Below are 10,331 nucleotides of genomic sequence, written 5' to 3'. Positions count from 1 at the left end.
ATGAAAGCTCACTGGAGCTGCTGAAATTACGTGCCATTAATAGTATTTTACAATAACATAACTTTTTATATATAGCACTGAGGCTAAACATATGGAAATGAAGCACAGCTGTTTCAGTGAGAGACAGCAACTACATCCACTCCATCTCAGCACCGTGGGTAGCCCTACATACTAAACCTAGGAGATCTAGCACCAAAACAGGGATCACAGATTCACAGAATGGCTGAGATTGGACAGGACCTCTGAAGATCATCTAGTCCAATCCCCTTGCCTAGCAGGATCACCTAGATCATGTTGTGCCAGATGGCATCCACGTAGGTTTTGAATATCTCCAGAGAAGGAGACCCCACAACCTCTCTGGGCAACCTGTCCCAGTGCCCTGTCATCCTCACAGCACAGAAGTGCCCCCTCATATTCAGCCAGAACCTCCTGTGCTTCAGTTTGTGCCCGTTGCCTCTCGTCCTGTCACTGGGCACAACTAAAAAGAGACCAGCTCAATCCTCTTGACACCTTTTCCTCAGATATGTATACACATTAATGAGGTGTCCCCTCACTCTTCTCTTTCGCAGGCTAAACAGAACCAGTTCTCTCAGCCTGTCCTTGTATGACAGGTGCTCCGGTCCCCTAATTGTCTTCGTAGCCCTCCTGACTCACTCCTCTAGTTCTATGGCCCTCTGGTACTGGGGAGCCCAGCACTGGACACAGTACTCTAAGGTGTGGCCTCACCAGGGCTGAGCAGAGGGGCAGGATCACCTCCCTTGACCTGCTGGCAACACTCTTCCGATTGCAGCCCGGGATAGCATTGGGCACCTCGGCCACAGGGGCACATTGCTGTCTTGTGGTCACCCCGCTGCCCACCAGGACCCCCAGGCCCCTCTCTGCAGAGCTGCTCTCCAGCAGGTCACCCCCAAACGCGCTGCTCAAGCCAGAAGCACAAGCAGACACGCCAGCTGTTAAGAGCGGGCTGTTGCCATAACTCGTGGACAGGAAAGGGCGTGGTGAAGGTGTGCTGGCTCACGAGTCCTACCCCTTTTAGTGCTGCGTGTGTGCATCACTCCCTTAATTACCCCCTGCCCAGCCACCCTCCCACACACACTTCCTCTTGAGAAACCACCGCTGCGTCTCTGAAGGCAGAACTGAGACAACATGCACACACTTGTGCACGCGTGTACAAACACACACGCGTGTGTCAGCCACATTCAACACCCAGCCCTCTGCCCCTCGCCTCACGGAGGCGAGCAGTAAGGCTCGGCTGTGTGTGGGGAACGAGCCCGGGGCACGTCCCCGCTACCACGAGATGGCGGCGGCGCCACCACAGCCGCGGGGCTCGGAGCGGGCAGGAAGAGGAAGCGGGGCCGGGGCTGGGGCTGGGGCCGGGGCCGGGGCCGGGGCCGGCGCCGGGGCCGGGGCTCCCCCTGCCGGCAGCGTGCGGCGGGGCCGGGGGGCGGAGCGGCGCGGCGGGGGCGGGGGCGGGGGCGCCGCCGCCAGGCCGTGGCCCCGCCGCGGCCGGCCGAGGAGCAGCGGCCGCTGCCGGCGCCGTTCCCCATCCCGCCCCCTTCCCCTGCGCTCCCTCCCCCGCGGCGCGGCCCGGCCCGGCCCGGGGCGGCAGGAAGCGGCTCCCATGTCCGCGGTGGCGGCGGCGCGGCGGCTCTGAGCGCCCCCCCCCTTCCCTCCCCGCACCGCCACCGCCACCGCCGGCAGCACCCCGGGGGCGCCCCCTTCCCTGCGCCGCGGACGCGCGGCCGTAGGCGGCTGCCGGGCTCCGGGGAGGCCGCGGCCTAAGGGGGGGGTGCGGGAGGGCGCGGGATGCGCCGCGGCGCCGCCGCCGCCGCCGCCGGGGCCTGCGGGGCCTCCGCCCGCCGCCACTGAGGCCCGCGGCCGCCGCGGATGCGGCCTCGTCCCGGCCAGGCCCTCGGCGCCCGGCGCCCCCGCGGAGGGCAGGAGCCGGCGGCGGCCAGGAGCCCCGCGTAGCCCCGGGCCCTGCGCCCCCCTCGGCCTGCCCTGGGCTCTCGTCCCCCCAGGTGCCAGAGGAGGGATGTCCGCTGCCGCCTCCTCCGCTGAGATGATTGAAACCCCCCCGGTGCTCAACTTCGAGGAGATCGACTACAAGGAGATCGAGGTGGAAGAGGTGAGCGAGTGGCGGGCAGCGCGGCCTCGCCCCCCGCCGCGGCCTCGGGCAGGGACCGGCCCCGAGCGGAGCCGGGCGCTCACGGCCGCCCTCCCGGCGCCCTCCCTGCCCCGCTGGGAATCGGGGGGCTCCCCCGGGCCCCCAGCGGAGAACAAAGCGGGCGGGGTGCCGGGGAGCCGCCTGCCGCCAGCCCCCACGCGGGAGCGGGGACGGGAGCGTCTCCCAAGCGCCGTCTGCTCCCCGAAAGTTTCGCCTCCCGTCGTGGGATGGGTGGTGAGAGCAGTTGTCAAAGCCTTGCACGGGAGGGAACTGCGAGCTCTGGTGTGCCCCGGGAATCCTTGTTTCAGTGCGTCTCTGCTTTCGCCTCCTCCTGCCACCGGCCTGAATCGTTGTGTATTTAGTCATCGTACCAGTGTTAACTATCGCCCAAGTTTACAGCTCTGATGGCAGTCAGGACACACATCTATCCTTCTTTATTATTATTATTTTATTATTTTATTATTTTTTTTGACACACGCTAATGATGTTGCACTTGTGGATCTGTAACACTTATCTGTGACTGGTGCCTGTTACCCAGGAAGTGGCATTCAGTGTAACATAGTTGGAAGCGAGCATTTCTTCCTCACCGGTAGGGAGTTTCACAGTGAGATTACTGCCTTGAATTCTTTGGGTAAAGTACAGAATTTCTTACGGTCTTTTTTGTCTTCCTGGATTTCCCATGAAGCTTGCATACTTTACTGAAAAGTTTAGTATGCGTTTACCGCAGCAGTGTTTAAATCACAGACGCACACACACAAAATATTTCTGCTGGATTTTTCTCCTCTGGTGAGGTCTCTACTGGCATGAAGTTGCTTCATGCAGATCCATACTGAATTTGATCGCACAAGTTCATAGAGGCTGGTCCCAAACAGACATTGAAGACTGCTTTGTGTGTTTATTTGCCAATTACCGTCTATCTCTTTCAGTAATAATTCCCCTTTTGTTCTTAAAGTCCTTATGTGGGAGTAAATTTAGCTTCTTGTAGTAGCTTTTATGGGTATAACAACCATTAAAGTGCTTTGGTCATAATTATCGGACTGGGCTTGCATAGCTTGGGAGGGTTCATAGAACATAAAATCTGTGGTATTTAATAGTACATCAGAATGCTTTTTGCTGTATTCAGGTAGCATCATGGTGCCTTCAGCTTCCACCAAAGCAGGCACTGGAAGCTTTCAGAAGATATTTTCTTCCAAAATGTTGCCTTTTCTTCTTTGTACGATATGGTAACGTTGGTGATTTTTTGACTCCGTCTAATCTTTCCTCTTCCCTTTATGCATTTAACTGTTGTAAAATGAGAGAATTTTATGGTGTTTGGGAATTTAAAATATTTTTGCGTTTGATAATGTACTGACATTTTTGCAACACTTGCTAATGGACAGGGATCAAATCGCATTCTTCAGGAGAAGTGGCTTTCCTCACCCACAGAAGAAAATAAAGTTCGTAGGAATTTAACCATCATAGAAAGGTGCCCAGTGATGGCTCATAAAAGTGAGTAGCACGTACACTCCGCACACAGCACTTTGAACGAAAAAAACACTATACAAATTTTTTATCCTCACAGCACCCTTGGGAAGACTGTCAGCAAGGACCGTATTGCCTTTTTGCACGTAGAAAATGTGGGCTTGCAAAGCAAGTAATTGGCGTACCTAGAATTTGTCATTCTAAAGCTTAATGTCCAGAGCATGGCTGTGTCGTACATGCCTGCCTAGCACCTGCAGATACAGGAATGTATGCACAAAAATGTATATAGAGATAATGCCTAAGCACTAATTTGGGCCTTATTTAGTGTGATGGCTGTGTTGTCCCCAGAGTAGTATCTGTGTTGGAGATGACAAATCTCATGTAATATGAGCAAGGAAGCTTTGATGAATTGTCCTCTTCATGAGGAAAGCTGATGACAGCTGTTGTAGCATTTTGAGTTATGCCTTATGTACCTGTTCTACCCGATATTATTATTAGGCAATGGGGCTACCATAGTGCTGAACAGTCTAAATGTCATTGTGCAGTAAGAGAATTAAGATCTACCTTACGATAAAACAGGTGAATTAGGAACCATGCTTAGACCTAGCTTTCCTCAACTGTGGTTGTTAACCTCTTATTCGTGGTACAGTTTCAGAGCAGATAGACAACTTTGCAATCATAAAACATACCCTATTGCTGAAAGTTGTCTGTGCTCACTGCAGATCCAGAAGTTTTCAAGCATTTTGAATTGGCTGTAAGGGTTCAAAATGGTCAAGTTTTAATGGTAAACTTCAGATGTTTCAAAATGGAGTGTCAACAGATCTGCAGTGGAAACTCAAATGAATGCTTGTATAATCATAGCTTTGCTGTTGTATTATCAAGGCTGTCTTGTCAGCAGATAGCAGTTCCACGCTGCCACTGGTTTATTAATAGATATTGAAGTTCTGGAATACTTGCAGGCACTGAGTCCTTGCTAATAAATGTGAGATCTATAAGTGCACTTTCATTTAGGTTTAGCCGAACTCTGCCTGAGGATATCAAGAATATACCATGTTTTGTTTTAGTTACCGTGTATGTGGCTGTATTGTGCAGCTATCCTGCACTGTTACTTCCTGTAAGTCAAGCATATCTCCAACTTCAGGCTGCCTTTTCATTTTTTAAAGTGCGTGGACTGAAGTAAAATGTGGAGATAATTATGAATGAGTTGGAGTCAAGTCAAGATTGATGTGACAAGGGGAGTGTGTTCAAAACTAGAAGGGGAAAAACAACTTAAAATTTGGGTTCAACAGAAACGTTCCCTACTTTATTACCATGCCTAATTTTGACCGTGTGACTGCCTTTTCAAGTTTTCATGTACTGGACCAACAAATCACTAGAAACCAGATAAGTAAATCTAAGAAACCAGATAAGTAATACTTAAGAATTTATCTGAAAATTTAATGTAATTGAAATCAGCCCTTCTCCATCATGTAACTCGAGAACAGTCCCATACATGACCAAAGCGCAGACCTCTTCATCACATGATGTGTGTGTGCGCCTTAGATTGCACAGCCAAGAGATGCACGTCTGGTCTTGTATGCTGGGGCCCTGCCCAGTCGCTGCTTGATGTAGGCAGGTTGAAAACCACTGCCTCATTTGCCAAGTTGCAAGTTCCAAGTGTTAGAGTGTGTAATTTACTTGAAAACTGTTGTTTAATGCTCTCCTTATGTACTGTGATATACGTTGAAGTTTGTACTCAGCAATCTGTTTGAACAGCAGTGAATTCTAAGGGGATTTCGGGGAATGTTTTCTTTAAGATGAATAAGTAAGCTTTCTAAATATTTATTTCAGGAAACCTACTTAAGGTGCCAGCAACTAAGGAGATGCAATTTTTAGTCGGTTCACCTACGTTAGATGTTTTTGAAGCAGTTGAATAATTTCATCAACTGTGTGAGAAGTGTGCTGAAATTTATGTATGTGTTCCTTGAAGTTACGGAGCAGAGAAGTTCAGAGGCAAATATGTGAGGAATTCAGTGAGATAAATGTGTTTTGCTCTTTGCTTTTCTTTAGAGTAAACTTTAAATGAAATGCGGTGACCACTTATGTCCCTTGCACTACAAGACAACACTGGATTGTGTAAACATCTGCTGAACATGGAATTGTTGCTACCTCTGTGTAAGACTTCATCTTTTTTAGATGCAGTCCTCCATGGATTGTGTCTATAGTTGTAGAATACCTGTTCTGAAAATCTGTGCAGGTAGAAGGAGTGTTGACAAGAACTGCACTGAGATCTGAATTATACATTTGGTGTATATCTGAATAATATTCTGACCTGGGTACAAAAGGCTTGGTTCTAAGGAGCTAGGGGTGGTAATTGGGAATCCATCTGAAGTTAGGCACGTCTGCAACTTCTCAGCTTTTTTCAGAAAGCAAGCCTCTAAGGTACAGTCCTGGGCATCCAGAAGCAAAGACAAAAACTGAGTAGATGGTGAAAGCATAAGCATGAATTTCTATGATTTAGTCTAGGTACATTTATGATTTAATTGAAATCATCGTTTAAATTTTGTTTAGTTATACTGGTGGAAGATTCTCTTAATTCATCTACATGAAAAACTAGCTGAAGTGTAGAGTGTGAATTTATAGCAGTAGTTACACAACATCAATTTCATGTGGATGAAATTTAGCTTGCAGTAAAACGTTCACAAATCAGTAACAGTCTAGTTAAACCATTAATGTAAGACTTTACATCTATTTCAACATGTAGAAATATGTTCGATCAATCAATTTGCGTCCCCTAAAATATACTGATATTTCCCTCTCATAAGAACGCCTGGGAAAGAAACCTCGCAGGCTCTTGGATGCCAGTGGTGAAAACAAGACACGTATTTATGAGATAATAACCAAGTTCCATGTCTGATGTGGCAGCTAAGGTCACAAGTGATTGACAGTGTAACTGCTACCAGAAATAGGGGAGGGGGAAGGCCTTTCCCAGCAGAATAAAAACTGAAATAATAAAACAAACTTAGTGTGACCTTTATGTATCCCAGCTGGTGGATTCCAGTAGTGCTTTACCAACTGTAGGATGATTATTTGTTTTTCAAAGACCAATAGTTTTAGACTGTGCCAGGCCAGCAAGCCAAACTCATATTGGAGCCCCTTACCTTGAGTGCCTCGTTATCCAGCAATTTGTGTCTAAACCTAGAAAGAACCTCCTGTCTGGGCTGCTGTAATGGAACAAACTGATACATACAAGAACATCAGACAAATCTTTTGTTAATATGGTTAAATTACTGTTAATTAAAATGAGTTCAGTTCTTGAGACAGCCTTGTAAAAGGCTATCAGTATGTAAAAAGTTGGAATGAAAGTATAACCTGAGAAACTGTTATCTCTGCTTGAGATGCACACATTTCTTAGAATGAGTGAGCTATCTGCACGCAGAGAGTTTCATGTTTGGAGAGGAGAGAAAAAAAAAAAAAGTCTGGAAACACCCTGATCTAGTGGGTGGCATCCCTGCTATGGCAGGGGTCTTGGAGTTAGATCATCTTTAAGGTCCCTTCTAACCCAAGCCATTCTGTGATTTTGTGATAATATTCAGAACAGGTGTGACAGTACTTTGGTACTCCATGAGCATGTTCTGCACAAGTTGAAAAGAAATTGAAAGATTTCTTTTAACAGAACTAAGTAATAGTGCAGTGTTGTCCAACTCAAGAAGGTAATGCCTGGAACAAGGACTGCCTGTATCACTTTGTAGCAAAGAGAAGTTAGGTGTGTTTATTAAGAATAAAATTATTTTTTAATCAATGATTTTTCATTAATAAATCTTTTATTTTTCTTACAACATTTTGTATAAATTAAAGTGAAGTTAAAACTAGCTATGAAATCTAGGTGCTAGTGGGATTGCTTATGTTCTTTTTAGGGTTTGGATGGAGTTTTTGTCACTGCAGTATAAATCCTGGAAAGGGCAAGCAACATTTAGAATTGGGTTGAGCACTAGTACAGATAAACTTAACCAGTCAAAGACTTCTACTGTAAGAATTGGCAGATCTGAACTCCTTCCTAAAAGTTCTGCCAGCACATTGGCCACAGTCATTTGTGGCATGGGGCCGATTTGCTTCAACCTACTTAATAAAGCATAGCAAATGCAGGGGAACTAAAGCTGGAATTTGAGGCTGGAATGATAGAAAATTTAGGGATATATTTAAGGGGCTCTAAACTGTTGTTCATGGCTTCTGTTGGCACTTTTTTTAATGCGTGTCTTTCCCATATGTTTTATGGGCAGATGGGTGAAAAACTAAAAATATTAGTGTGCTTTATTGGTACGGCTGCAACTCTGGTAGATAAAGAGAAGTTAACATATTAAAAATGTTTCTGTTTTCACAAAACACTGTCAAACTTGGTTTTGCCCTCCATCGTGCATTGTGTCTGAAGCTAAAAAGATCCATAAGTTTCACTGGACCTTTCATTTCTGGATACACCAGCAACAAAAGGGACAAACGTACTAAAGATAATTTAGAGACTGCTGTCTGTTGGAAGCACAGGTTTGGTTTTGTTAATTTTGAAGTGCTTGTCTTTCTTCCTATAATCATAAACAAAAATGTCATGTAGATACTGCAAATTGTGAAGACAATTCTCATACTACATATGCTACCCAGGGAGCTATTGTGTTTTATTGCTGCCTTGAATATCCAGCAAAGCCTTTTTAGAAAGAAAAGCACTACGTTTACAACATGCAGAGCTAAATGGCATGAAGTTTTCATGGATAGGGATAAAAACTATTTCTGTATCTTTATATTTTTGAGTAAACAGAGGACCTCTGCAGCTGATACAAAATCGAAACTTTGGAAGGATTAATTTCAACATTTGATAGGGGAATAGTATGCCCCTATAGTATAAAGGATATATATATAGGATGCTTTTTTCTTGTTTTACTGGGAAGGGGTAGGGGGACCACTGTTCACGTCCCTTAGGACAAAATACATCCTTAACAGCTTAACATATCTGCAGTCTCTTATTTCCTGCATGATTTCTAGTCTACATACTTATCAGTCAGTATAGTCTACATACTTACCAGTCAGTGTCATGTATCTTTGTTTATGTACAGCATTTGATACTATTTGTACACAGGGGCAGAGGTAATGTTTGTTCCACGGATCTTGTATGGTTCATATTCTTTAAATAAGATTCTAAATACATTATCTGGAAAACATGCAAGTGGCGCTCTCTTTCGCAATGTTGTTTTATCACATAGTAAAATGTAACTTTACTGGTATGGCTTTTGTAGGGAGAGGAATACATTCATACATAGTTTTAACCTATAAAGCTCTTCAAGCATTTCTGCCAGTTTAAAACATGTTAGTGTCACGTTTTGTCAAGAATCACATACTCAGTGATTCTTGACAAATTCTTTCTATTATGTGGGATAGCAGAAGCAGCAGCGTTCTACACTTCTAAACCTCTCATCTGCCCTGTATTTCCCTTTTCTTCTTATAAGATATTTAAAGGGCCAAGGCCTTTTACCAAAAGAATGTGTTTATTTTTAGATCATTTTCCAAACATACACAGTGCTACAGATCAACTGCTGTTTATTGATTTGTTGTGTCAATAATTCCATTAACTGTGCTTCATATAATTCAGAATATGCGCTACTGCCCAAACATATGGTGTGGCACCAATAGCAGGGGACAAGAAGGAATGAGCATGAAGAAACTAAAGTTCAGGCAGCGCTTCCCTTCCGTGCTATTAAGTTACTTAGTTCCAGTACACGGTGTTGAAGGAAACTTTACTTAGTGCATTTGTTACGCTGTTCTGACAAATTCCAAGACTTGCTCCTAGAATGAGTAAGTTTGGCAAAAACTGAGAAGGAAGAAAATGAAATGGAAGTGGGTTCCAACACTAGATCCATTGTGTTGATTATAAAGAATATTTTTTGCAATGGATACGATACTTTTTCCAGATTAAGTAGGAAATACGTAGGGGAATACCATATGCACTTGGTATACAACTTTAAGGTTGTATCCAATCCATCACTGCTCCTAACGGTTGCTCCTTCATATGTTGTCCTGGAGGCTGAGCTGCTTTAATGTAGAATTGAATCTTCTCTGTTTTCCCTGTCTCCCAGGTAAATATTTGTTTTGTTCAAGCCTCTGCACAAGTAAGCAGAAAGCCACTGATAAATTGTTATGGAACCTTGGCTGCATAGTCATTTATCAAACTCTTTTCACCAGCCATAAAATTTATGTATCTGATGATCTCTCACAGCCTTCCATTATGTAATTAAGATTTAGATTGCTTGGTAAATTTTTTATTTTATTTTTTTTTTTAACAGTCTTTGGCAATACTTCCTGAAGTGCATCTAATTCTTAGTATTTACTAATGGATTCTTGGTGTTAAACCAGAAAGTCATGGATTTATCTTCGGGGCACAGCATGGAGTTGTATTGGCTTACATGCTGATTTTGACTTTGTGAAATCAAATGCAAGAGACACTTGGGCTTTTTTTCTTTGTTACATATATAATTTTATCTTTATATGCTTAATGAAAAAATGTTTTTAAAACACATATAGTTTATATTACACAAATGCAGTAGCAAAATTGAAACTGTAATATATAAATAATATATTTGTACCTGATTTATGAGAAACTGTTTGTTTTGTCTCACATTACTGGATTAATTGGAACAGAGCCATAGTCAAAAAGCATGAAGGGTATGAGTACATTTAGCAA

General features: G+C 44.6%; 1 protein-coding gene across 3 annotated transcripts in view; it reads left to right on the top strand.

Moving 5' to 3' along the window:
* The first annotated feature begins 1,466 nt into the window (after nucleotides 1-1,466).
* The window catches only part of MAP3K7 (mitogen-activated protein kinase kinase kinase 7), a 48,870-nt gene continuing 40,005 nt past the window's right edge, over nucleotides 1,467-10,331 (top strand). For all 3 annotated transcript variants that reach the window (XM_084284400.1, XM_084284399.1, XM_084284398.1), the window contains exon 1: nucleotides 1,467-2,128. In XM_084284400.1, the coding sequence (XP_084140526.1) occupies nucleotides 2,036-2,128 (93 nt within the window). In that variant the 5' untranslated portion in view covers nucleotides 1,467-2,035. The remainder of the gene's footprint in view (nucleotides 2,129-10,331) is intronic.

The sequence above is a fragment of the Netta rufina genome (assembly GCF_964035555.1).
Source record: "Netta rufina genome assembly, chromosome: 3".
Lineage (NCBI taxonomy): Eukaryota > Metazoa > Chordata > Aves > Anseriformes > Anatidae > Netta > Netta rufina.
Note: the sequence above shows the minus strand (reverse complement) of the source record. Positions and strands in the feature narration are given on the sequence as shown.